Here is a 27,270-nt window from a genome sequence, read left to right as displayed (position 1 = left end):
TCCTTAGATGTTCGAGCTTCATTTTTTACTTGTATTGGAATTGCTGGTTCTTCGTCACTTGAGTAATCTAGGATGTGTTCTTCATTTTCTATATTTTCAGAATTTACTAATTCTTCTTCTATTTGAAATCTTTGTTCCTTAACATTATTTTCTTGAGCCATTTTTAATTGTTTAAAAAGCATTGTAACTTCTTCTAATTTTTCTTCACTATTCATAATTTTAGTGGTGGTTTTACTTTTAAATCTGTTATGTTTATTATATTTTGAAATTTTTCTTCTTTGGGATTTTCTTTTTTCTTATTTCTCTGAAATTTTATGGATACTAATATTTCTTCAAGCATGTCTACTATAGAATTTAATTGTGAGTTAAAGGTATGATAAAGATGTGGTGAATCATTTCCATGGTAACATTTTTTAGAAATTCCGTGTGAGAAATAAGTTTTTTCAAGTTTTTGAAGTCCTTCAATAAAACTTATAGTAAAATAAAGATTTTGAGAAAAATCATTTTGTATTGATTTTAAGAATTCAGTGTCATTACAGTTAACATTAGTTAAAATCATTAATTTTTGATCTATTAATTTTGATAACTTAATTATTTCTTCTCTTAAATCTTCTAATTTACTTTTTTCCATTAGGTAACACTTTTCTTTGTGAAGAGTTACGATTTTAAACGAAAAGTGTGGCTTTAGAATGTGTAGTATGAATTTTGACACGTAAACACATCTATAAATTTAGATCTGTACCCTAAAACTTCCTTTCCATCAATTGTCACTGACAATTTTGCAGACAGATTAATAAATTTATTTTTATCGTGGCAGATTCATAAGTTTATTAAGAAAATAGTGTTTTATAATAATTTATTGTGTCTTGGACTTATTACATTGGATCAATATATTTGTTTCACCTGATTGTGTGCTTGTAAATATAATAATGGAATTGGATACTGTATGCTACATTTAGATAGATTTTTGCTTCTAATGAGATGAACTTATTATTAAAAAGTTATATAATTTATTTCATCTATTTTTTTATTATAAAGTTTCAGTAATAGTAATTTATTTATATAATTATTAATATATAAAAAAGGGAAAAATAATAATTTACAAGAGGTGTAAATATAATTTAATCTCACTTTAAAATTTGTAATTTCAAATCATTTATTTATAATTAAACATATTTTTGCTCTTAATAACATATTTTTTTGCAAATTCTTTTAAAATGTGTATGAATATTATTGAATTGGTAAAAGCTGTGATATGAGAAATTCAAGAAAACGGTCTTTATTAATGTATATTTTATATTTTTTTATATCACCACAAATAAATAATTTTTAGAATTATTTTTATTTTTTTAATATGATTAAATTATACAGTTAGTCCCTATATTTTTGGTGAAATTGCAAATTAGTCCTTACACTTTAAAAGTTTATAATTGGGTCCTTAAAGATAATTAAAATTTGTAATTTAGTCCCCGCCGTTCAAAAAGTGTTTGATTTAACAGAATATTCTCAGAATATTTTCTATTTTGAACATGTGACCTGCACATGTTTGCAATAGGGACCAATTTGTAACTTTAGTGAAAATATGGGGACCAACCGTGTAATTTAACCATTTGAAAATGACCAAAAACTCCCTAAACTATCTGAATCCACCCTATACCCCCCCCCAGCTTTCTCATTCTCACTTTCTCACTTTTCAAAATGGCACCCCAACCCCAACACTCTCTCACCTCGACTCACCATCGTCGTGCCTCTCGCCTCCGTCACCACGCCAAATTCACTAATAAATTGAGTTGCTATTTTTGTGTTGATTTGTTGCTATTTTTTTCTTAGACATTAAATTGTTTGCTTTGAGCATGCTTGGGATTGGAATTGTTCTCTTTTATTTATCGTCAGTGTTCAGTATTGGGATTAGAAGAGAAGAAAAAGTTATCGGATGAGAGAGGCGAGATGGAGAAAGGAGGCGAAACCCGATTTGTGAGCACAAATACAATGAATTCGGCGTAGCAACAGTGAACCGAGGCGAGAGATAGAGAGCGATGGGGTTCGGATGTCGTTTTAGAAAGTGAGAAAGCGAGAGTGAGAGAGTTGGGGAGGGACGGGGTAGTTTTAGATAGCCTAGGGAATTTTTTGTCACTTCAAATGATTAAATTATACAGTTGGTCACCATACTTTTACTAAAGTTGCAAATTGGTCTCTGTTGTCAAACATGTGCAGGTCAAATGTTCAAAATAGAAAATATTCTGAGAATATTCTGTTAAATCAAACACTTTTTGAACGGTGGGACTAAATTGCAAATTTTAATTCTCTTTAGAGACCCAATTATAAACTTTTAAAGTGTAGAGACTAATTTACAATTTCACTAAAAATCTAGAGACCAACTGTGTAATTTAACCTTTTAATATTATTCTATTTCAAACACCAATTATTTGGAACATGGTTCGATTGATCATAATAAAAAGTAAAGGAAAGCCAATAAAATTGGTGTTCAACAACATATGAATAATTTTATGATTTTAGAGATGTGATTGTTATTTTATTTTTTTTCGAAAAAAAAATAAGAAAAAATGGATTAATATTGATTCGATCTTATCCAATTTATCGTTATGGTTAAATTTATAAATTGTGCTAGATAAATTAAAATACTTAGCCAAGTTAATTAGTTTTCTTACTCTTATATATTTATGTGACAAAGACTGATAATTTTATTATTGTGCGTCTATTTCAAAATTTAGTATCAAAATATCACTTTTTTTAATTAATTATTGAGATGTCATTTCCTATATTATGATAATTAATTATAACTCAAAAAAAATAATAAATCTGTTGTCATCTTAATAAAAAAGTAATATTTAAATAATTAATTTAAAAAATAATATTTTAATAATATTTTTTTAAAAAATAGTACATTATTAGTAAAAAAGCTACAAAAGCCGAAAAAGGTGAATTAGAATTGATGATGATTTTCTTTTGGACAATGATAATAAATTAATTTATATTTCACAAATATTATTTTTTTTAAATATGATAAATTAATTTTATATTTAGGGTTAAGTAAGATTTTGGTTCTTAATGTAGAGGTCAAAAATTTATTTTGTCCTCAACTTTTTTTCGCTATAAAATGGTCCCAAAATTTGTTTTAAAATCGTCATTTGGACAAAAATACCCTCCACTTCTTCTCCAAAATCACTAAGAAACAAAAGTAGAAGAACAGCAGAAACAGAAAAAATAAAACAACAACAACCAGACGAAGAAGAAGAAGAACAACAATGGATCATGTATACAGTTAACCATTAACAGAAATTCAATAACTTAAACTAATTCTATCAAACATAAGCTAATTCAACAACAACAACTATAATTCAATAGCAACTTTAAGCAATTCAATAACCTAAGCTAATTCTATTATACCCACCTAAAATCAACTAACAGAAAATCAAAATCCAGCTAAACTAATCCAGAATCAAATCAAGGAACTAACACTAATCAAAAACAGAAATTTAAAGCAAAATGGTAACTTGGATTATGAAAATAGAAAATAGAAAAGAGGGGACAGGGGAGGCAATGGTGGAGTGTCGGCGGTTTGGGCATGACGGGAAGGGACTGGAGGGAGGGAAACGGGCAGTGGTGGCTTTGGTTCCTTCTGCGACAGGGATTGAGGGAGGCAAGGGCGAGATGGCACGTAGGGACAGTAGGGAAGAATGGCTCCACGTTGCTGCGCGGTGGTGAAGCATGGGAGGATCGCCGGCGGTGAGCTCTGGTTCGAGGAGATCCGAGACAGGAAAAGAGAGAAGGAGGGGAGAGGGTCGCGGTTGCTTTGGGGTAAGCGCGAAGGAGAGAGGAGCAGCGGTGACAGCGGCAAAGATCAACGGTGGTGGCCCTTTCCCTTCCCCTTACCTTCTCCACCTTTTCTTCCCCCTCTTCTAAACCAACTCCACCCGCGCGCACGATTTCCTTCGCCCTTTCCTTATTCAACGTTTTGTGTTTTTTTTTTTTAATTAGGAGTATTTCGGAATAAAAATTAAAAATTTGGTAAAAATAACGATTTTAAAACAAACTAAAATCTTTGGGATTATTTTGTAACGAAAAAAAGATCGAAGATGAAATAAATTTTCGTCCTCTACGTTAGAGACAAAAATCATACTTTAACTCTTATATTTATTATTTTTTATAAGCCCACAACTACATGAAGCAACATACCGACCCAATGCAGTAAGCCCAACACATAATAAATTATTATAAAATACTATCATACTTATTTTTTAATGGAGCTATTAATTTACCTGTAAAAAATGAAAGTACTTATGAATTATACGTGTCTACATCAATTCTGAAATTTCAGAATTGTTCAGCCGTCCTAAAAATATGACACGAATATTTTATAGGTGTAGAAATTTTTTTATTTGAAAAGCATAGCATTCACCTAAAATGAAATGTGAAATGATAGAATGTCATTTGTATATTTCATATTTCATATTAGTATGTTCCGATAGTGAATGAGGTTTTTTTTTAACGGTTGATATTTCTGTAGCGTTTTTATATATTTAGGGGGGCATTTTTGTGGTTAACAAAAGTGAGGGTCATTTTTGTCAACGTCTTAATAATTTGTAAGCAAAATTGATAATTTACTCTTTCATGACTTTACAAATCGCTTAATTTTGTAAGAGTAATGCTATTTGACTAATAAAATTTAATATTTTTTTCATCAAAATTAAATTTTAAATTGTGAGTTTTAAATAATAAATTTTAATAATACAAAAATAAAATATTGATCTAAAGTGTTAGTAAATATTGACAAAAATAATATGTAGAATAAAATTTTATTTTCTTATATTATAATCATTTGCATATTTAATCGAAAATATTTGTACTGATGAAAAAACTTGCATGCATTTATATTTCATGCTACCTATTGATGAGTATTGAACCAGGAGAGATTGGTATTTATGAGAAATTGGAAAACAGCAGGGGTGATGATGAGTGGATGGAGAGAACAATTTGATTCTAAAGTTTGAATTGGCCCATCAGCTAGCACCTAGGATCTCCAGCGTAGAAGCAGCATGCTCTTTAAGGAATTTGTGACGAAAAGCACTTCACAACTGAATCAACAAATTTCAGGAATAAATGTAAGTCTTTGCTCAAATTTAATCACGACTCACAGCTTTTGTCTTTGTACCAAGCAACACATAATTTTCATTACTGTTGCTTGTTGACGTTGACAAGAGAATGGCAGCTATCTCTTCTCATTCCGTTACTAGTTTCTAAATCAAGTACGTTGTTCTTGGAACCTTGTTTTAAATAGCTATCTCTTCTCATTCCGTTACTAGTTTCTAAATCAAGTACGTTGTTCTTGGAACCTTGTTTTAAATATACAAGATCATCAACTACAAATGTGGCTGTTATCCCTTTAATGAATGTGGTAAAGGCAATGTTTAATATTGTTGCTGGTGTAGTGGTGTGCGCCTAGTATAGCTTCTGTACCAATTAAGTGTCTTGCTAACGATGAAAAATAACTTACTCGCTTTTGTAAAAGAGAGTTTCCGAAAAAAAAAAAAACAAGGTGACATATATAGTATGAAAAAAAATGCAATATACGAAGGCTTCGTTTTCTCCCTTTTCTTTTATTTGTGTTGGCTATGGCTGGAGACTCCCATTGAGTAAAGAAATGATGAGAAACAGTACTCGGGAAGTTAAAGAATAATATAATTGCAAAAGGTATGAGGACTCAGGAGGGGCAAAAGGGTCTGCCCAAACGAGCCTTATGACTAGGGATGGTGAAGTGTCTGATCCGTCCTTGCTGCTCCCTGAGATAGCCTTGGCAGAGGAAGGCTTTGGAGAAGGTGTCCTCGACCTTCCTGTCAACGTCGTGGACAAAGACGTCGGTCTCGCCCTGCTCCTTGTTCCTGGCAATCAAGCCAGCCGTGTAGATGGCGCTCATCCTGCCAGGCGCCCCTTCGAAGTAGCCCGTGGGTGCATCCACCATGATCACATCCCACTCAATGTCGTAAACCTCGCTCGGAAAGCCTTTGTGTGCCAGCTGGCACTTGGAGAACCTGGGGTCGCTCACCTTCTTGCACTCATCCTCCTCCATTCCAATCTTGATGAGATCGTCCGCCTGGTGGACCTTGGTGTCATAGGCCACGTGGTACGACTCCAAGCCGGGAATCCTCTGCTGGACTTGGTCGATCCAGGCCTTGTCCTCCTCCAGGAACACGGTGCGCCCGCCGTAGTTGAGGGACGTCCACATGAGGCTGTCGTGACCCAGGCCGAACACGAGGAAGTTGCAGGGTGATTTCTTCTGCAGGACTCTGGCTGACACTGAGATCTCCTGGAGGGTCTGCTGAGGGGTGATATTCGTCGTCGCGTAGTGGATCACGGCATTCGCCAGAGATGGAGGAGCTTTGCTGCATGTCGGAGTCAATGGCGCCACTGACGGGCACGCCACTACTGTTGCGCTCTCTGCTTCTCTGCCTTGCGCTTCTTCTGTAGCAGAGCTAGCTCTTCTTGTGTTTGACTTTGATGAATTGAAGGAGGATATGGTTGACCGGAATATCAACACGAAGAGGACCAAAAATCCAAGGCACAGAAGTGATACCTTCAAAGTGCCTGTGAATTGCGTTTTGGATCTCATGCTTCAATTTATGGATACAACTATAACTTAACGAGCCAACGTGTCCGGCGGCGGCCCGGCGGGGGTTGGGTTTACGATGGCCAGAGCAGGAACGTCTTTTAAGTTAAGGGTTGGTAGATGTCAGTTTAATTTAAAGATGGAATTCGGGCATTTGTATGCAGATTAACACGCGTTGGAACTCTGAATTTGCTTCAGAGTAAAGGGCAGCAAAGGTGGTGACAAAGAGACCGGAGGGTGGAAAATGATATTTATACTATGAGAAATACTACAGAATTAGTAGAATTAATTGATTTTAGACAATAATAATAATATTTAAAGAGCAATGTTAGGACCAGCAATTTTTGTGATTGTTAGCCATCAACTAGCCATCAATGATGATTTGATGGTGTGAGATTTGTGTGAGATTTCATCCAATGGCTCACCTTCCTCTGCTGGTTACATGCTGGTCAAAATTCAACAAAACTGCTCTCCTAAACTTTTTCATATTTAAAAATATAGAAGAAATATATATTATTAATTTGTTAAATTAAAAAATATTAGATTAATAGTTAAAATTATTTGATAAAACTTAATAATTTTCGATTGTAAGATTAAAAAAAAAACATTTCACCAAAATTAGTACAAATATTATTATTGTTTGGATAAAAAAATTATATAGTAGGATAATGCACCAGATTTATAGTCAATTAGTCATGATGACTCATATGTATTACCTACCGTGTCTTTTACTAAAGAGATCAATTATCATTAGGTGGAGGGAGCCACACCTACCGTTTGTTGTGCTGGTGTTGGTGCTAATTGAATAATATTAACTAATGGAATCTTAAGGGATTTTTTTGTTTGCCAAGTTAATATTAGTTATAATTATTATTAGGTGGAAACTCACCTGCAGTCGACTGCAGGTGAAGTTGCTTTTGGATCGTTGACACGTGTTACTGTATGGTTTAAAAAAAATTAATTTATTTTATACAAATGGTTTATTTAAAAAAACCAGTTTAAATAAATCAAATAACTACTTTTAAAATAATTTAAATTCTTTCTGCATATTATTCCTAAATTCCTAACAGATGAATTTAATATGTTTTTTTTCTTCATTCATATTGACCAATTTTTCTTTAAATTTATCTGAAACTTTTTTTTATTTAATTTTTGTCAAATATATGTATACAAATTGTTTGAAAAAGTAAAATTTAGTATTCTAAAAAAGAAACAAAATTCACGGTTTTTTTTATAGGAATGGCATAAATGATATCATTTGTCCTTTTTTTGTGTCTCCGTTTCTATTTTCTTGATGAGTTTTGTTTTGTTTCCCATAACTTACATTTTCAGATGCTTTTAAATTAAGTTGTAAACAGATTTTAAATTAAGCTGTAAAAATATGTTTAATTGCAAATTTATCGTTAAATTAAATTTTATGGTAATCAATCAATTAACTTTTATTTTACTAATAAACTATTTTCATGCAAATTATTGTTACTTTTTCAATATTATTCTATAAATAAATTATTTTTTTAAGATAATAAGACTATAATTTACTTGTCTAGAAATTATGATTTCACTGTCATGCAGGTTTTTGTGTTTTTACTTATCAACTAGAATTTATTTTTTAATGAAATTAGAATTTATTTTCAATAAAACAAAAGTATCTAATCAAAATAATTAATTTGGTCTCCTTAAATAATTGAACATAATATTATTAATTTTGTCTACAACAAAAATTTTTAATAAATCTTTTCAAAATAAAATTGATTCAAAAATAGAGAAAAAAAAGAACAACTAATGAAAATATTTATTTTGATATTGCCATCAAGAATAGGATAGCCATAAAAAAAATTCAACCAAATAAAAAGGACCTAACTCATACAATTAAACTACCATCGTATCATCACAATAAACTATAACATCACCAACTAAAGAAACATATAACAAATATGAAAGAGATCATGCCAAAATTTCAACAATGCTCATGCTATCAACTAGTCTACGTTATACCATAATTACATTTTTGTCTTCCATCACATGAAATTGCCATGAATTATCTTGGCATTTATGATCCTGAACATCAAAATGGTGTAATGACATAAATATGTACGTATTTATTAAATAATTTTCATCATTCACAAAGAAATGAATAAAAACATAAATTAAGAAATACATTTGAAATAATAAATTTGATTAAGAAATATAAATAAAAGGAACATACCTAATTGAAAGTTTCATATTAGTTCTGAAAAAGGGATTGAAAGAGAACGAATTTTACGTGCGAAACGAAGAAGAAGGGAATAAAAGTAACTGCTTGGTCCAATTCAAACCAGTTTTTTTAAATAAACCATTTATATAAAATAAACCGATTTTTTTTAAACCATATAGTAACACGTGTCAGCCATTCAGAAACAACTTCACCTGCAGTCGACTGCAGGTGAGTTTCTGCCTTATTATTATTATATAAAAGAAGATAGAAGCTCAGGTACAGTCAACTTCACGTGAAGTTGATAAGTGAGAGTTGTTAGATGATTTGACTGATTTGACTAAATTTTCATCTAACGATTCTCAACTATCAACTTCACGTAAAGTCGACTGCACCTGAGTTTTCACCGTAAAACAAACGGGCCAGATAAAATGACAGAGATGGTTGAGATCTTGAGAAACATGATCACATTCATATCCTTATTTCAATCATACATGACAGTTAAAAAAGGTTAAACAAATTTGTTCCCATGATGATTTGACGAAAAAAAAAAAGAACCAAAAAAAAAAAGAAAAAAACAGCTACTAACGTGCATTATGTGCTCCTAAAATATTGGCTATAGTTGGTAGAACAGCAGAGAGGTTGAATAATTGACATTTATAAACCACTTTCCCTTTTTATACATACCATAATATTATATAAAATGAAACAAGAATGAAAATGACACCGTGGAGGTTTGGACATTTAATTTTATTCAAAAAAAATATTTATATGAATAAAAAAATTAACTATCATATATTTATATATAAATATATATATTTTAATTTATTTTTAACGTGTATTTTATATTTTAATGTAATTGATTTAGGATACACCTAATATAATTAGTAGTAATTATTTTCATTTTCATTCCTTTTTCCTTTCCCAATGCTAAAAGAAGGCTTTAAATGAAAGAAATTATTAAGGAGAATGCTCCTATAAAGACGTGTAAAACGTCTTTTTATAAAGACATTTATCTATGTATTATTATTATTTGATGTATTAATAAATCGATTATTTTTTAATTTCTTAATAAACTAGAATAAAATCAATTTTTTTTATAACAATTACAATAAACCCAATTGTTATCCGATCCATTCGAACCGACCAATTTATATAATCCACTAGATTATGATTTTTTTTATTTTTATTTTTTAAACAAAAATCAGGGATATATTTGTTTTTTTATAAAAAAATTTAAACATGATTCGATTTAGATTGTGTAAATCGATCGGATCAAATCGGATCTAATAATTATAGTGCGGACAATTAAGTTTATTATTGTTGCTATCATAAACTAATTTTGTTCGGGTTTATTAAAAAATAAATTCTTAATCAGTCTAATAAAAATGTCCAATAATATCATCATACATATAAACATCTTAAATAAAAGACATTTTTAGTGTCTCTATGGAAGTGCTCTCCAATTATTAATTCTCTTATATTAGAAGAGTGAGAAGATCAAATAGGGCTATTTTTCATGAATGGTGAAGATTAAAACAAAAGGCATATGACATTTTGATACTAACCAATAGGGTAGCACAAATCCGAAATCAAACCTATTATGTTCAACTAACTCTAAAAATGACCAGGATACATCCTCTACTCCTTAATGGAAAAAGCTACTCCATATCACTTTTTATTCTAAATAAAATCAAGACTCAAGAGATTCAGTCGACTTATCCATTTTGTACACATATTTACTTAATTAGTCCTATTCTACTTTATACAATCCTCTCTAGCCTATACCCTGGACCTCTGTACAGGCTTGTTGGTGAATAGTGATTCCAATCCAAAGCACGAAAATTCTTCGGCTACAGAGAGTGGAAATCATACAATAGCTGTGGAATAGGTTTCAAACAAATAAGATAGGATCATCTTATAGTCCCCAGATTGAAATCCAGTATTGTGATCAATCATGTAAGGAACCTGTAAAAGACAATTTTCATATTTGAGTAGAGAGAAATTAAAAATCTTTGCAATCTTCCTTCTTACCATTTTGTGTTCTGATGTCAATATTTTTTTTTTTCATTATTGGACATAACCACCTACTTGCTTAAGGTTGTCCACTGTAAAACTTCAATTTCCAATTTTGAACAAACAACCAACGAATCTGGAAGCATACAGATCTCATTTCAGTTAAACTCGTAAGCAATTTTGTTGATCTAAATCTGACCTCTTTAGATCCGGAAGCATCCAAAAGTAACTTAATCCGGCGAGATCCTTCTCCAACATTTTGTAGAGTGTAAGGAAGTTCCAATTCACACAATGCCTCACGAACAATTCGTGCATACTGTAGGGTGCAATTTTACATCTGTTTAGTTTGTGAGAAGAAAAAAAAGAATAAAAAATAATAACAGGCCATAACTTCAACACAATATGTGGATGTGTTCTGTCCATTATAGTTGAATTTAAACAAAGGAAACTACGGTCAAACAACACTAGCTCTCTTTCCATACCAGTCTAGACCAAGTGGAAACTAAAAAGCAAGTTTGAGTGTCTGCATTTGCATTTCCTCCACAAACTAGAGATAGAAAATTATTATCTTACTGGATTATTTTCGTATGAGAAGAGCTCCAACTTCCCTGGAGGAATGTCAAGCCTGGAACGTTCCCAAAGGGTCATTCCCCTACCTGCTCGAAGTATTGTTGGCATCCATCCAGTAAAAATAGTGCTGCACAAGAGTAACTTAGTGTTTATTCGGTGCCGTTAAATTGATAATTTTTTTTTCCAATGAAAAAATATATATATTTTTTAATTTTTTAATGTGTGGTAAATTTTTAGTAGTAAAAGTAAAAATAAAAATACTAAAAAAATAAAAAATATTTTTTTAAGAAGTTAATAAATAAACAAAAAATACTTTTATATTGTTATATAAATAAAAAAATCTTTTTATATGAACATAAAATTACTCTTACTTTTCTATAAGATTTTTTTAAAAAAATTAACTCGAAAAAAATATTTTCTTAGAAATTAATCCAAACAACCCCTATAAATAGAAAAAATAAAAAGCCAACTTTAATTTTATCCTCGTCAAAACCATGGAGCAACCATTGGTACAATTAGTCTCGTAAATGTTGGCATCTCTTAAACTCTTTGTATTAAGACTTACAATCATTACACGGTTACTTTGTGATTTGCCCAAGATGGGAAGACACTGTTATGTACGAGTTAAACCTCAAAGTATTCCTGAGCTGGGAAAACACTGCTCAGGGACTACCTTAACTCGTTCATGTACATATTAAATTAAGATATTCTAGTCTACTGTAAATCGATAACTACGACGGTTTGAAATTGATAGATCTAATTAATGACACCCAAAACAATTCTTGTATCAGATACCTCTCCAGTAAACCCAATGATGGACTTCTACCTTCTCCATATCGCTCAAACAAGTATTTCACGATATCACCTACAACAAGACACGAAGAATTAAATAAAAGGGAAGAAGCCATGCAGAATCAGGTCGAGCTAAAGGCTACGTTGCATACTTGCATTTAGTAACCTAGCAAATCTATTAACACAAATCTGTATACAACACTCAATGGATTGAATTAGTAAATATGATTTACTAATACAACTAAGAAAAAAAAGTGAAACTTCATGCAAGAAATCTGGAGATGAAAAATAAGTTGTTAACATGGTCTCCTCAAACCAGTTAAAGGCACCGCAAATGTTGGTGATTTATGACACTGCGGCTATACAAGATAAGCAGCAACTACTTGGAGAAAGAAGAGAGATAGAGCTTCCTCACGTACCACTTTCATACATAGAAACACCACAATTTTGATCAATGAGGAAAGGAAACCTACAAAAGATTTATAAAAAGAAATCAAAATGAACATCTGGAACAAGTTTTTTCTTTTTCTTTTTTAAAAAGGGAAAAAGAAAAAAGAAAGGGCATATGCTTAAAAAATAATAGACATATGGTACTCTGAAAGTTGCTTTTAGATTATCGATATTCAGCTATACTGCAATAAAATCATCAACCAATAAGAAATGATATGACACGGGGAATCACATACTGCTCTTTGCCACCAGTTCTTCTTACCACCTCTCTGTGTCTTACAGAACCCTTAGGACAAGGATAAACCTATTTGAATTGATATCACCAAAAGGGTTAATATTAGCCGAACTGATTGATAAAAGTGAACTTTAATCAATTTCGTCATGTCACAACTCTCGAGTCTCAACTAAAAATATTTTAATTCATTGACAGTAATTAAGTTCTCATACAAAAAGGAAGTATCAAATCGTTCTGTTTTGCTCTAATCAGTTACTCTGTTTGACAAAAAAAAAAAATAAAATAAAATCAATAATCAAATAAATGAGTGCCGGTCATGTTTATATTCATGCAATTCCTCGTTCAGGTTAATGAAAACAAAGTCAAGAGTTTGTTTTCATATTTCAATGTTTTCTAATTCTAGGATTTTGTGTTTTCACCGATTTTGCTTTTTCTTCATAAACTAATGAAAACGAATACACAAGGCCGGTTAATAAACAGGATCGTAACTGGTAAGTGTATGTGACTATGTGCATAGAAAAAAAAGAAAGGAAGTTGTATGTGACCATATGATGTATCTGAAGCTAACCTCCACAGAAAGATCTAGTTCAGTCAAGGCCTCCCGTACCCTTCTACAAAAGGGGCATGCCTCTGTTGACAAACAATGTTTCAGCTTTCAAGATATAATATTGGACAAGTACAAACTTTAATGATAAATTCACAACAATCACGAGGGTTTGGATGAGAACTGGTACAGTAAATATTAACATTGAGTGAGAGTGTGAGACCAAGAGCGGGGCTTAACAATAATATAATGTTCTCAAAAGAAATAAATCAATATCTTGTAGAACGTTGTGCAGTATAAGTAAATGAAATTATTAGCAATAGCATGTGAGGATTGCTGGAAAACATGTAGCTAAAGTGGAAGAAGCATACCAAATTCAAAAAGCTGCAGATTAACAGGAAGATTTGAGGTGACGGGAGTGTTGAGTGAAGTGTGACGTTTGGATTTTGTTCCCCATGGAAATCTTGAGAGGGTAGCCAAGGAAGATGTTGCCACCTGCCATTCGACATATGAATTAAATTTTGGACGTGAAAATGAAATAGGGAGGAAGAAGTGGGATTGTTGACCTCGAAAGTGAAATTGCGTTGTTTAGAAGGATCTCCTCCCTGCGAATGTGTAAGAGACAGCAACAACATTACAACATGTCATTGAAGGAACAAAGCATAAGGATAAGGGTATTATCAGGGTGAGTGGAGTGAAGTTACAGAGAAAAGCTTGAGCAGAGGACATAGAAAAGCGAGAAAGCTTGTGTTTGTGGGGGGAGACGGCTCCGTTCCCGAGTTCGATTTAGCTGCAACTCTGAATCTCTGGGAAGGGGAGGGAACTTGGAGAGGTTTGAAGTCTGAGGAGAAGAGAATTGGAGTTGCTAAGCCAATGCAATTGGGAGAAGATGAAGAACGGGGAAGAAAGTTGTAAGGGGAGCACCACAACGACATGTTTTGGCCACACCCTTACCTATCTGTGAATCTGTGTTGTCGTCTCGTGTGCACTTGATGGATCAAGTTCTCATTCTTATTTCAATTATTATCCAGTTGGTTTGGAATTGAGTTATCCCTAGGGGTGTCAACATCCACACTATTCACAATCCGACTATTCGGTGGGTACGGGTGTCAACCCGATTCGCAACAGAGAAAATAAGGTGCGAATAGGATTCTCGTACAGGGTGGATAGGATAGAATTACTAATTCGCACTCTATATATTTATATGTTGTATGGTGGAAATTCAGGTGAAGTCGATTTCACGTGAAGTTGATACGTGAGAGCCGTTGGATAAAAATTTAGTCAAATCAGTAAAATCATCTAACGGCTCTTAAGTATCAACTTCACATTAAGTCGACTTCACCTGAGTTTTCACCATGTTGTATACTTATATAAAAATATGTTTCAAGTAGTTGTTAAATTAAAGATTTTTTACTAAATACAAAAGATTTTTAACCATTAAAAAAATATTATTATTTGATAATTTAATATTTTTTTTACAAAAAAGTCAATTTTATTTTAAATTATCAGCAAGTTATATAATAATGTTGCATCTCTTTTATAATTTGTGGGTAGGATTAAATACTCATAAGTTAATAACAGATAGGATTAAAGTTGAGATATTCTCAACTCGCAGATAAAATATAATTAAATTTATATAAAAATTTTAATTCGCAGATAAAATTAGAATTAACTCCAAACCCTACCTTACCTTACTTATTACCATTCTTAGTTATCTCTTTTAAACACTTATGTTGACATAACTAGATAAGCATTGAAAACATTTGAATTTATAAGCCCCTTGCCCCCGGTGACTATATTTTCCTAAAAATGTTGGCCACATTATGAGGAACGCCAATGGGTAAGGTTATGTGATATGCCAGTTACGTCCAAGTGCTACAAATCAACAAACTGTAATTATAATTAAAAACAGTAATGATAGGAATACAAGATATTTAATATTTATAATTATATATATATAATATTATTCCGGTCTGGAGTTGGATTCTGAGGTATAGGTCGGTGACAGTTAGAATAGCACTGTTTTTTTCTTATGTGCTGCATCTTGAACTTCTTTCTCATCCGAGTAATGTGAAAAATCTGCAAAAGAATTTCGATACTTAAGTCAGTTTGTGATAAAAAAAAATAATAGCAATGGACTTTGAGCTCTGTTTTGTGCGTGATCGTCATCTATCTTAGGTCACTCGCAACATCTTATTTGTGAATGGCCAATTGGTTGATGATGAGCCTGAGGGGGAGGTCCAAGATGAGACTACAGATGCAGTTGATAAATGAATTTCGACTTTAGTTTGTATTTTGTCTGGATTTGATGATTAGACTTTTGTTCTGTTTATCTGAACTCCTTTTGTAAAAAATGACTATGACCTTATATGTCATTGCATCGTGTTTTGTTGCTATTTTAGTTGCATTTCTACTGTATGGTAGATAGAATATTTGTTTAGATAAAATGTATAAATTGATAAACTGAATAATGCTTGGTAGATTTGAAGTGGTCGGCCTCGTTAAAACCTCTCCGAGTAAAACCTTTTTTTTGAAAAAACTTTGGTGGTAGGAAAAAGAGTACCTCCCGACCTTAAAAATGCATACAAATGTTTAAGTGTGGTACAGGTAGGGGTAGCAAACAGACCTAAACCCGCCGGCTCGACCCGCGTAACCCGCCAAAAAGGCAGGTCGGGCTGAAAAATTGGGACCGCCAAATAGCAAAAGCCCGCCTAACCCGCACCGCTTAAACTGTGGGTTTTGGCAAGGCGGGTCGGGTTTTCCCGCTAGGCTTAATGTTTTTTTTTTTTGCAATGGGGTAATTTTGCAATTTTTTTGCCAAAACTCAACTTCCCCCAACCCGACTTACAAGAGAATGAAGATGAAAATTGAATATTTTGGATTATGTTTATTTTGCTTTGTTGACAATATTTATAATTATATTTTGGATTATGTTTATTTTACTTTGGAGATAATATTTATAATTATATTTTGGATGAAAACTTTGTGTATAATTATGTTTATTAGATATTTATAAATACATAGACTTTAATATTTGTGAATATAAAAATTATAATTTTTTTATGATTTTAGAAATTATAAATTTATTAAAATGATTGTAAAATTATATATATTATTTAATTATTAATAGTAAAAAAAAAAGAGATTTGACGGGTTTAGCCCGACAGTCCGCAGTTAGGCGGGGTGGGGGTGGGATTTTAGAACTGCCTCACTAAGTGGGGCGGGGCGGGCTTCCCCGCTTGCCACCCTTAAGTACAAGCGTAATGACGAAATATTCCATGTACTTGGTAAGTCTAACCCTTATAGAGTTTGTAGGGAGTACGCTCCTCGACCATGAACCTGTGAAATTCAGAAAGGACATTCCCAATTTGTAGCGAGCTTGCCTTGTCCTGGGGGTTTTCGGAAGTCTTCAAGTCGTCTGAGGACGAGGTCTCCTTGGTGTAGTGGCTGTAGTTTGACCTTTTTGTTGTACTTGCGCTGAACCATGAGCTGCATCACTTCTTGCCGTATCCTTGCATCTTATCGTACTTCTTCTATTGTATCCACCTCGGCTTTCCTCATTTGGTCATTCGCCTCTCTGTCAAAATGATTGGTTCTGATTGATCCTTGGGCTATTTCTACTAGGATCATGGCATCGGATCCAAACACCAATTTGAAAGGCGTTTTCTTAGTCGAGCTTTGTGGGGATGGTGTTCTATCCCCAAAGTATCTCTGATATTAACTCGGCCCACTATCCTTTGGCTAGAGTTAACTTTTTCCTTAATGCCTGCAAAATGGTCTTATAAGTTGCCTCGGCAAGCCCGTTAGTCTGTGGGTGCTCGACCGATGAAAAATGATGATTTATGTTCAAGGTTTGTAAAAAAGATGCTATTTTCTTATCAGTAAACTGCCTACCGTTGTCAGTAACAATGTCCATAGGTAATCCATATCGGCATATAATAAATTTCCAAATGAAATTTTGTACCTTGTTCGATGTTATTTTGATGAGTGGTTGAGCCTGTATCCACTTTGTAAAATAGTCAATTGCTACAAGTAGGAATTTTACCCGGCCTTGTGATACCGAAAAAGGATCGAGGATGTCCAGCCTCCATTTGTGGAATGGCCATCCGATCTCCGATGTGTGCAAGGTCTCGGCTGGGTTGTGAATTATTGGTGCACACTTTTAGCAGTTATTACATCATTGAACTTTGTTCATGCAATCTTTCTTTAGTGAAGGCCAATAATATCCCGCTCTTAGTAACTTTGCTACAAGGCTTCGGCCACCTATGTGTGTTCCACAAATGCTTTCGTGTGCTTCTGACATTGCAGTGTCTTCGTCCCCCAAGCATTTAAGCAGAGGCCAGGAAAACCCCCGTTTATAGAGGTCGTTTCCAATGATGGTGAAGTAGCTTACTTTTTTCTTGAAGACCTTTGGATTATTCTCCGTTGTTGGTATCGTTCCATTTTTTAGAAAATTAACATATTAAGCTCTCTAGTCTTCTACCTGTGATAAACTTAGAACAAGGTTGTTGCCTATACTAGGTCGTTCTAGGGTTATTTGTAACAATTTCGATGATGTATTTATTTTTCTTGAAGCAGCTAACTTGAATAATATATCAGTCCTATTGTTTTCATTTCTATGAACATGTGTGATTTGAAAATTTTGAAATCCCTGGACTAAATGTTGCACTTGTGTTAAATATTGTTCTAATAAAGGCTCACGTACCTCGAAAATGCCATTTACCTGTTGAACGACGTGGAGGGAGTCACAATAGACTTTAATGTGTTGAATTCCACTCTCTTTGGCTAATCATAGGCCGGCCAGAAGTACTTCATACTCGGATTGGTTATTGCTTACTGGGAACATGAACTTTATTGATTGCTTGGCAGAGACTCCCTCTTTGTCTTTGAGAACAATTCCTGCTCCCCCACCGTCTTTGTTAGAAGCACCATCCACATATAGCTCCCATTATGGATAAACTTCCCATGTTGAGGTGAATTCTGCAATGAAATCGGCTAGTACCTGGGATTTTAGTGATCCCCGAGCTTGGTAGTTGATATCGTGTTCGGATAACTCGATGGACTGTTTTGTTAATCTTCCTGGAAGATCAGGTCGTGTTAACACTTGCCGCAGTGGTTGATTGGTTCGTACTATGACCTTGTAGCTTTGAAAGTAGTGCCATAGGCGTCGTGTTGTAACTACCAGAGCATAGGCAAGTTTTTCAATGGTTTGGCATCGAGTTTCTACGTTCTGTAAAATTTTACTGATAAAGTAGACTGGGTGCTGCTCCCGACTTGCTTCTGTTACAAGAACAGATGAAATTGAGTTAGCAGAAATTGAAAGGTATACATATAGTGGGTTACCATGTGTTGGTTTTCTCAATATCGGAGGTGATGATATGATTTTCCTGAACTTGGTGAAGGCTACCTCGCACTTATCCGACCATTCAAATTTGTTTGACTTCCGTAATGTGTTGAAGAAATGGGTTGATCTTGCTGCCATCGTTGGTAGGAATCTTGACAAGCCCACCAGTCTTCCTGTCAATTGTTGTACCTCTTTGATCATTGTTGGCGACTTCATCTATATGACCGCATTGCACTTGTCAGGGTTTGCTTCAATTCCTTTGTAGGTTAACATGAATCCTAAGAACTTCCCCCTTGTACCCCAAAAGCACATTTTTCAGGATTTAGGCGCATGTTGTACTTTCTTAGTTGATCGAATACCTCCTTGAGATCGGACAGGTGACTTTTTTCGGTCTCAGATTTGACGACCATATCGTCTATGTACACTTCTATATTATTTCCGATCTGGTTCTAAAAAACCTTGTCTATCAAATGTTGGTAGGTAGCGTATGTGTTTTTGAGGCCAAAAGGCATGACTTTGTAACGGAAATTCCCATGCTCGGTTATAATGGCCGTTTTGTCGACATTTGAAGGGTGCATGAGTATCTGGTTATAGCCCAAATATGCATTCATAAAGCTAAATATTTTGTAACCAGAAATATTTTCGACAAGCTTGTCAATGCACGACGATGGATAAGAGTCTTTTGGGAAGGCCTTGTTTAGGTCGGTGAAGTCCACACACATTCGCCATTTTCCCGAATTCTTTTTTACCATCACCACATTTGCTAACTAGGATGTGAAGCAGATTTCCTGAATGAAACCCGCACTTAATAGCTTTTGTGTTTCTTTGACGGCTACATCTATTTGTTCCTTTCCTAAATGTCTCTTCTTCTGCTTTACTGGACGAGCTTTAGGGTCCAAAGCGAGTTTGTGGCATATGACTTTTGGGTCTATCCCCGACATGTCAGTAGGGGTTCAAGCGAACAGGTCGGCATTTGCCTGGAGTAAGTTGGTGATTTGTTTCACGTACCCTGCAGATAAAGCAAAACCAATGTTAGTGTCCTGATTTTTGCTGTTAGAAATGCTCACCTCACTCAGGTCATCTATTGGAACAGGTCGTTGCTCGTGATTGAGCTGAGGATCTAGTTCGGCTAGATCTGGTATATCGTTGGTATTGTAGACCGAATTTATCCTTGGTATCGGCATTTGTTACATTTTAAGGCCTGCATTGTAACATTGTCTTGCTTCCTTTTTATGTGAATATATTGTTGCTATGGTTCTGTCTTGCAAGAAAAACTTGACGCACAAATGAATTGTGGAGATTATAGCTCTGAAAGCATTTAGAGATGGTCTACCTAGGATAATATTATAAGGACTAAAGCAATCGACAATTAAATACCAGATATCTAAAGTTTTTGAGTGAGGATACTCCCCTAAGGTCGTCCTCACCTAAACATAACCTGTTACGGGGAATCTTTCCCCAGAAAACCCGACCAATTCGCCGGAGGATGGTTGCAGCGCCTTGTCGTTTAGTTGCATCTTTTTTAATGTGGATAAGAACATGACATTGGCATTGAGATTATTACAGGGTCATCGAGGTTAGGGGTTTCGCATTAAAAATCTTTATTTGCAAATGTGATCTACAAAACGGGGAAAGTAGATGTTTTTGACAGTGTGTCGTCTTGTAATGTAAACATGGTCCGGTAGCTTCTTTTCCTAGCCGATCTTGTGTTTCCACCACATGCAAATCCTCCTGATATGTAATTGATAATCAATTAAGTGGGTGGGATTGATTATGCTGCCATTGGTCCTTTTTGGTGTTTGTTGTCTAATGTTCTGTCGTTGCCGAGATTGATGAATCTCGTTGCATCCTACTGCTGATGTATTTATCCAATAGTTCTTGTCGTGTAAGTCTCTCTAGCAAATCTTTGGCCACCACGCATTCATCAGTGGTATGACCGAACTTCTGGTGGAACGTGCAGTGCTTGATTTTGTCCACATACTTTTGGTCTTGATAGGTACCTGCTTTGCTCGGTGGCTTTATGAGTTTGTTATAAAGGATTTCCTTGATTATATCCTCCCTTTTTGTATTGAATTTGGTGTAGAAGTCAAACTTTGGGGTTAGCTTGAAAGGCTTTTTAAGCTCCTTGCTGGTCTATGACCTTGGTTATCTTTCTTCATCTCGGCAAGGTTGTTGCTTCTCTATCTGCCGTGCTTCACGGAATTTCTCGATCTCCATTTGACCCGCAACTTTCTCTCTGAATTATGCTAATATTTTCGGCTTGGTGACAGCAATGGTCTCTTGGATCTTATCGGGGCGGAGGCCGCTCTTTAGTGCGTGCAGGTGCACCTCAAGACTGAGGTCAGATATCTCCATTGTTGCTTTGGCAAACCTCATCATATAGTCTTTTAGGCTTTCATGTGGACCTTGCTTGATAGTGCTAAGGTAGTCAGACCCATGATGTATATTCTTGAAGCCGTGAAGTATTCGATAAAAGACCCTGCCAGTTCTTCGAAACAAGAGATTGAACCTGCAGGTATCTTAGAAAACCAGATTAAAGCAGTACTGTCTAAAAAAGTTGGAAAAGATCAACAAAATATAGGATCAGAGGCACCATTAAAGAACATCATGGATTGAATTTTCTTAATATGGATACGGGGATCTCCGAGTCCTTCATACGACTTGAGTGTGGTAGGCAACACAAAGTTCTTCGACATCTGAAATTTGACAATATTTTTCGAAAAAATTGTCTATAGTGAGTTTTTCTTTTGACGGGGTGATCTCCTAAAAACTTAATTCCTGAGATTGTGTGACATTTGAAGTCGTGTTCTTAGGGTCCTTGGCGTTGGACTTTCCATTGTGGGTTGACTCTAGGAGCTCGGACATCCTTTTAACCTCAGCGAGGAGGGTAGCATTTATGGCTACCAATTTATCATGAGTGGGAGGAAGAGTCCGAGGTACGGCGTCATCGGCAATGGTCCTGCAAAAAATATTAAGATGAAGAGCAGGTGGGGCGTCATCAGCAATGGTCCTACCAATTTATCCTTCTCCTATGTGCTACACCTCAAGTTCCTTTCTCGTCCGAACAATGTGGAGAACCCGCAAAAAGGACTCCAATACTTAAGACAGTTCGTGATAAAAAAAAATAACAATAATAATAGCTTTTTTAGTTCTGTTTTGTGTGTGTTCGTTATCTATCTTATGTCACTTGCAGCATCTTATTTATGATTGAACGAGTGTGTTTGTTGAGATCTTGAGATTTCCTAGAATATGAGTTGAGGTATAGCGCGAATATTTCTTATTTGGTGCAACTGACTTTGGCTTAGCTGATTTAAGGTATAACGTTGGTTCGAGTTATTAGACACGGATCAAATATAATATTATTTAATTACATTTCAACAATAATTAAAAATATAAAATAAAATAATTTTAAATTATTTTAGATCAATTTTGTATTGTCTCTTACACATTATTACTTTAAAAGATAGTAAACTCCTTAACATGAATTGGAACAGCTAAATATTATTACTATCGGGACAACATTCATAGTTAACATATATAGAATATTTAAATAATAATTTACAAATTGACCATGAATCCGTAGGTACAAAAAATTCTACGAATTCATTAACAAAGAAAAATCATCGCACCTACCTAATATGTTTACGAAACATTCTAGCTAGGAAAAAAATTAAAAGATATCTATTTTTTTTTTGGTGACTTAAGATATCTATTTTTTGATAATATCATATAGATATCCATCAAAATAATTAATATTCTAAAAAAGAAATATTGTATAGCATAAAAAAAAGAAATAAAGAATAAAATTAGCTAAGATTACGGATCCTTGGTTTAGGAGAAAAATTTATACGTCTTTATGGAAAGAATGATTGTTCGCACTCCTCCGATGGGTGCAGTAATTGCTATGAAAAGACCAATAGTAATGCAAACCTGTGACAAGAAGAAATGGTAAGATTGGAATATACGGTATAAATTATTTCCATGAAGAATGAGCATTGAATGAATTGAGTGTGAAAAGTAGTACCACTGATACATAAGAATGGACCTTGCTATAGTGCTTTGGTTTTGGGGCAGCAAGCCACAATACACCCGGAATCTGTATGGATCCAATATTTTTGGGTTAGGATATAGTGATAAGAGAAATTTAGTTTGATAGTTATACATTATTAAGTTAAAGCTCACAATATATGATGTTGATGTAAATGCGAGTCCTCCAAAGAAGCCTAACAATCCTCCAAAAAATGGAACACATAAGGCAATAAACCCCACAAGAGCTGCAAAGATAACAAAAGGGAGGTTAATATTTAAATATAATGCAATAAAAAGAGTTGATGAAAGTAGTGGGTTGTTACCGACGAAAAGGCTTCGAGAAACGAGGCGAAGAGTCCTGGAGGGAGCGAAGTTGTACTTTCGTACGAGGAGCGACTCAATGGTATCAAAAACGGGCATAGCAAAAACCTTGATAATGAATTAGCTGCTAAGTAGGTAGGTAGAGGGGTATATATATGGGAATTGAAGGAAGGAAGGAAGTTGAAGGTGTATGTACCTGGAAGCTGCCTATGACATGAACGAAGACCATTAAATTAGCAACGGCAATGACCCAGGCGGGGTGCTCAAGTGAGATGAGGACATCGTCTTCAACGGCACTTCCGAAGGCCCAATACCCAGACACTGCTACTGCCATATAGCACAAAATAACTATCAAGTATGCAGACACCACGCCTCGCCACATTGGTTTCTTCGACGGTACTTCCTCCGTTGACGGCAGCGTCGCCTGGATCTCTAACACCACGCTGTGCCCCGCAAACGCAAATGCTATGGTCCCAAGCGCTGTGAACACATCAAATGTCATTCCCGCAACGGTGTCAGATCGAACTCCATAATGACTAGGATGATGACGCACCCCTATTACTATTGACGTCACCACTGCTACCGTCGAGTAACTGCATGCACGCACGCAACGTCGGTATAATCGAGACCTACTGAACCAATACATATATATAATATATATTTATTATGCCCATTACCTACCAGACAGACATGAGGGCAGCGAGCATGGAAACTAGTTTAAGCTTATTGAAGTTAGGAGTCTGTGAGAGCAGAAACTGGAGGAGGATAAAGAAGAGGATGTAGAATGTCTGACGGACGCCACTCCAGCCGGGAACCAAGAGATCGAAAAACTTCTTCAGTGACTTGCCGCCGGTCACGCAATACACGATGGTGGACGCAATCTGTACGGTCAGCTGTTGCACCATCACCAACCAGAATCCCAGCTTAGGCCCAAGCATGTGCTCTCCCAATTCATAGTATCGATCAAATCTCCTCCCCGCAACCATTTCATGCATCTCCACCAGTTGCCACAGTGTATAGAATGTCACAAGCCATGACAACATGATTGCTGTTACACCTGGAATCCTATAATAACAAGAGAAAAATATATATATATATATATATATATATATAGAGAAAAAAATCACACACACACATACATATCCCTAGCTAATATTAATTACCATCCAAGCTGGGATATAGCAAATGGCAAGCCAAGGACTCCAGCGCCAACCATGGCAGTCACATTGTGGAAAGTCGAACACCACCATTTTGCGTCCCTAGAACCCCTTTCATCATTATTAGCATTAGCATTGTTTCCTTCGTTCTCACCCGCATTCTCCTGAACCGTTTGTTCCATGGGTATATACGTTGAGAATTAGTATAATATAATTAATAATGAATCTTAAGAGCGAAGAATTACTACAATAATTGGATGAGAATAGTATACCATTAGTAAAGCTGCCTCCAAGTGATATCTCCTTCGATATTCTCCGGGTTTGTCCAAGAATGGTAAAGGAAATGGAATTAAATATTCCTGGATGGTAGTCAACATTCAGCCCATTTAAATAATGGTGCATCAGTTCGTTGCTGAATTAGTCATGGTTCCGAGGGTGTGGGAGAGAATAATGTTTAGGTAAGAAATTATGACGATAATGTAAACGTGTAATGCCAGATGGCCACAATTCAAGTGTATATAGTATACTAGTAGTGCTGTACTTCAGTGAATTGAGCTAGGAACTCACTAATTGTTTCAGCGACAAAATGGGAGCAACTTCAGAAGATCGGATCTAGAAGATCCGACAATAATGCGGTTCCTTATGTGTCACTTAGCTTGCAAAACGTATGGACTGCCTATCACTTTTCTTTCTTTAATTTAATACTCTTCTCCATCATATCATATTCTTACGGTAAATAAGCCTTCGCTTGTTGAATTGTTCAAACATTTTACTCCCCGGATCCCTCTACTACAACTAGTACCTACATTAGTTATTCTTTCAAACACAGTATAGTATTAGAGTAACTTGAAACACATTGGCATAAGCAGTAGTGATCTTGATGCCATGCATTGGAGATTGTATACTCCTGCTTTAGCATTTTGCTCTTTAATTAAACGCTATATAAGCTACCAGGCACAGGACAGGAAACTTGGAAATGAAACCCAACATTTTATTTTCTTCTACAATTCCATTAAGAAAACAATAAAAATATAAAAGAATGATCATGGTCCATTTATATATACTTTAAATAAAAACGGCATGTACCATATAATAAGACAAGTGTGACATTATATTATAAAAAATATATAGTGAATCCCGATTTCCTACTCTTTCAAAAATAATGAGATAAATGAGTTCATGTGTGCACAAGGACGAAATTAGATTGAATTTTAAGAAAAAGACCGACACTTAATTTTGTAATGAAAATCGTTGATCAATGAATTATTGTAAATACAAAATTTAAACGACAAATAAATTGACCAGTTGATCAACTAAAATGATGTTAAACTAAAATTTTATATAATTAAAAATTAAAGTTTGGACTTGGGCCATTGTCCCTTCCGATCAACAAGGCTCCACCCCTGGCCGTTGACTTGAGGATTGATTATATATGTTCGTCCTTTCTATTTTTGCACCATTTTAGCAATGTATTTGGGTAAGATGCGACATATGAGACAGAGGCCAACATAAACAACAACGAAACATATCATAATGACAGTCATGTACAAAAACAAAGAGTCCACAATGGCTAAAAAAAAAGCCCATATTTTTTTTGTTTTGCACCATATCCTCCAACCTGATAGGTTAAGGACTAATCCGTCGCGGTATTCTATTTAAGGGTTTGTCGCTGCCCGATGAATTGCTGCATGCACAAGGCGGGATTCGAACTCCCGACACTTACTTAAGCGGACTAATGAGCTAACCACTAGACCAACCCAACTTGGTTAATATGGGCTTATTACTATTAGTTAGTTAGTAGATTACAATTTAGAAAATCCTAAGATGAGCATACTTTGAAGGGAAAAAAAAAATCCGTAGTGTTCACAAGGAAGGATGGGAGGAAAATGAGCTAAGCCTAATGGCCAACAGGCCAAGTATAAAAGAAAGAAATATTATAAAGAAAACTGTTAGAAAGGATCGGAATTAGGTGAAAGGGGAGAGGCGGTTGAAGTTGTAGCGTAGGAAAAGAAAGGGAAGGCGAAGAGAAGAGAGAATGGAGGGTCCTGGTCCTCCTGCGAACGATATGTGCTCGGTGTGCCATGGGAACTTCAACACTCCGTGTCAATCCAACTGCTGTCACTGGTTCTGCGCCAACTGCATCATGCTCGTCTGGCACCACGGATCCGCCGTGCAGCCCTGCAAGTGCCCCCTCTGCCGCCGTCCTATCACTCTCCTCGTCCCCACCGACGACTCCCTCAGCCACCGCCATGACCCCGAGGTTGCTAACGCTCTTGACAAGATCCAGAGATACAATCGCTTGTTCGGTGAGCGTGAGGGCGGGCTTCTTCAGCGATTGCAAGATCTTCCATTCCTACTGCGTCGGCTTCTCCGGGACTTCTCCGATCCTCGCAGATCCCTTCCACTTGTCATTCGAGCTCGCGTCTACATTGCTGTTAAGTATCATATCGTATCTTCTTTACCAAATTCGATGCGATTTTCTGGTCTTGATCTCAAGCCAAGTCTTGTTTGTTTATGCAGATGATACTAAGTGTTGTGTACATCATCAGCCCTATAGACATCATTCCAGAAGGTATTAAAAGAAATTATTTCTTTCTGTTTTGTAGATAGTAACTGTCATTTATATTATGTCACATTTCTGGCAGGGATATTAGGAATAGTTGGACTCTTGGATGATCTGCTCATTGTGCTCATCTGTTTCCTGCACGTCGCTGCCCTTTATAGATCAGTACTCTATCTCCGCCACGGTGGTTCCTGATCGCTGCCTGCCTCCATCATCTTTTTGTACATATTTCAAATAGTGATACTGCAAGCTTATTTCGTGTACCAAAACAAAACAAACACATATTTCAGTCATTGTTGCGTTTGTTAAACCGTCATCTTCCTTTACACTTATTTTCTCTTGGAAATGCATTTCTCCTAGTGTAGAATATAGAGCCTCCGTACCCTGTTGGGAGTATCGTTTCATTCGAACCCACACAACATTTAGAAGTTGT

At 35.1% G+C, this 27,270-nt stretch overlaps 4 protein-coding genes across 5 annotated transcripts; 1 reads left to right on the top strand and 3 right to left on the bottom strand.

Moving 5' to 3' along the window:
- Window positions 1-5,377: 5,377 nt before the first annotated feature.
- LOC107491500 (glucuronoxylan 4-O-methyltransferase 3) lies at window positions 5,378-6,861 on the bottom strand. The gene has a single exon (XM_021143687.2). The coding sequence runs from the start codon at window positions 6,626-6,628 to the stop codon at window positions 5,723-5,725; it is 906 nt and encodes a 301-aa protein (XP_020999346.1). The 5' UTR covers window positions 6,629-6,861; the 3' UTR covers window positions 5,378-5,722.
- A 3,468-nt stretch (window positions 6,862-10,329) lies between these two features.
- Window positions 10,330-14,479, bottom strand: LOC107491501 (uncharacterized). 2 transcript variants are annotated; one of them, XM_016112342.3, is made up of 10 exons: window positions 14,128-14,458; window positions 13,990-14,028; window positions 13,795-13,918; window positions 13,448-13,509; window positions 12,881-12,948; window positions 12,614-12,663; window positions 12,198-12,267; window positions 11,406-11,529; window positions 11,032-11,148; window positions 10,330-10,784 (listed from the first exon to the last, which is right to left on the bottom strand). In XM_016112342.3, exons 1-10 carry the CDS (start codon window positions 14,356-14,358, stop codon window positions 10,686-10,688), a joined length of 984 nt encoding a protein of 327 aa, XP_015967828.1. In that variant the 5' UTR covers window positions 14,359-14,458; the 3' UTR covers window positions 10,330-10,685. The 2 variants fall into 2 exon arrangements, with proteins under 2 accessions (XP_015967828.1, XP_015967827.1); XM_016112341.3 differs by lacking the exon at window positions 10,330-10,784 and having other exon boundaries at window positions 10,791-11,148; window positions 14,128-14,479.
- An 8,119-nt stretch (window positions 14,480-22,598) lies between these two features.
- LOC107491436 (lysine histidine transporter-like 5) lies at window positions 22,599-24,456 on the bottom strand. The gene is made up of 7 exons (XM_016112281.1): window positions 24,281-24,456; window positions 23,799-24,182; window positions 23,314-23,710; window positions 23,120-23,225; window positions 22,950-23,041; window positions 22,792-22,863; window positions 22,599-22,697 (listed from the first exon to the last, which is right to left on the bottom strand). Exons 1-7 carry the CDS (start codon window positions 24,454-24,456, stop codon window positions 22,599-22,601), a joined length of 1,326 nt encoding a protein of 441 aa, XP_015967767.1.
- A 1,690-nt stretch (window positions 24,457-26,146) lies between these two features.
- Window positions 26,147-27,147, top strand: LOC107491503 (uncharacterized). Its single transcript, XM_016112344.3, has 3 exons — window positions 26,147-26,708; window positions 26,795-26,846; window positions 26,920-27,147. The coding sequence occupies exons 1-3, from the start codon at window positions 26,310-26,312 to the stop codon at window positions 27,030-27,032; spliced, it is 564 nt and encodes a 187-aa protein (XP_015967830.1). The 5' UTR covers window positions 26,147-26,309; the 3' UTR covers window positions 27,033-27,147.
- The last annotated feature ends 123 nt before the right edge of the window (window positions 27,148-27,270 follow it).

This window comes from Arachis duranensis, chromosome 5 (genome assembly GCF_000817695.3).
Source record: "Arachis duranensis cultivar V14167 chromosome 5, aradu.V14167.gnm2.J7QH, whole genome shotgun sequence".
NCBI lineage: Eukaryota > Viridiplantae > Streptophyta > Magnoliopsida > Fabales > Fabaceae > Arachis > Arachis duranensis.
This window is presented reverse-complemented; position numbering and strand designations above follow the sequence as displayed.

Bases quoted from the DNA above. Each gene is read 5' to 3' on its own strand.
- LOC107491436 (XM_016112281.1), bottom strand. From the start codon at position 24,456: ATGGAACAAACGGTTCAGGAGAATGCGGGTGAGAACGAAGGAAACAAT. The intron at 23,042-23,119 runs GTAACAACCCAC...TTATCTTTGCAG, and splicing joins TTCTCGAAGCCTTTTCGTCG to CTCTTGTGGGGTTTATTGCC. The intron at 22,698-22,791 runs GTACTACTTTTC...TTCTTGTCACAG, and splicing joins TCCATTCTTATGTATCAGTG to GTTTGCATTACTATTGGTCT.
- LOC107491500 (XM_021143687.2), bottom strand. From the start codon at position 6,628: ATGAGATCCAAAACGCAATTCACAGGCACTTTGAAGGTATCACTTCTG.
- LOC107491503 (XM_016112344.3), top strand. From the start codon at position 26,310: ATGGAGGGTCCTGGTCCTCCTGCGAACGATATGTGCTCGGTGTGCCAT. The intron at 26,709-26,794 runs GTTAAGTATCAT...TTGTTTATGCAG, and splicing joins GAGCTCGCGTCTACATTGCT to ATGATACTAAGTGTTGTGTA. The intron at 26,847-26,919 runs GTATTAAAAGAA...CATTTCTGGCAG, and splicing joins TATAGACATCATTCCAGAAG to GGATATTAGGAATAGTTGGA.
- LOC107491501 (XM_016112341.3), bottom strand. From the start codon at position 14,358: ATGTCGTTGTGGTGCTCCCCTTACAACTTTCTTCCCCGTTCTTCATCT. The intron at 13,919-13,989 runs GTCAACAATCCC...GTCGAATGGCAG, and splicing joins AACGCAATTTCACTTTCGAG to GTGGCAACATCTTCCTTGGC. The intron at 11,530-12,197 runs GTATCTGATACA...ACTCTTGTGCAG, and splicing joins TCATTGGGTTTACTGGAGAG to CACTATTTTTACTGGATGGA.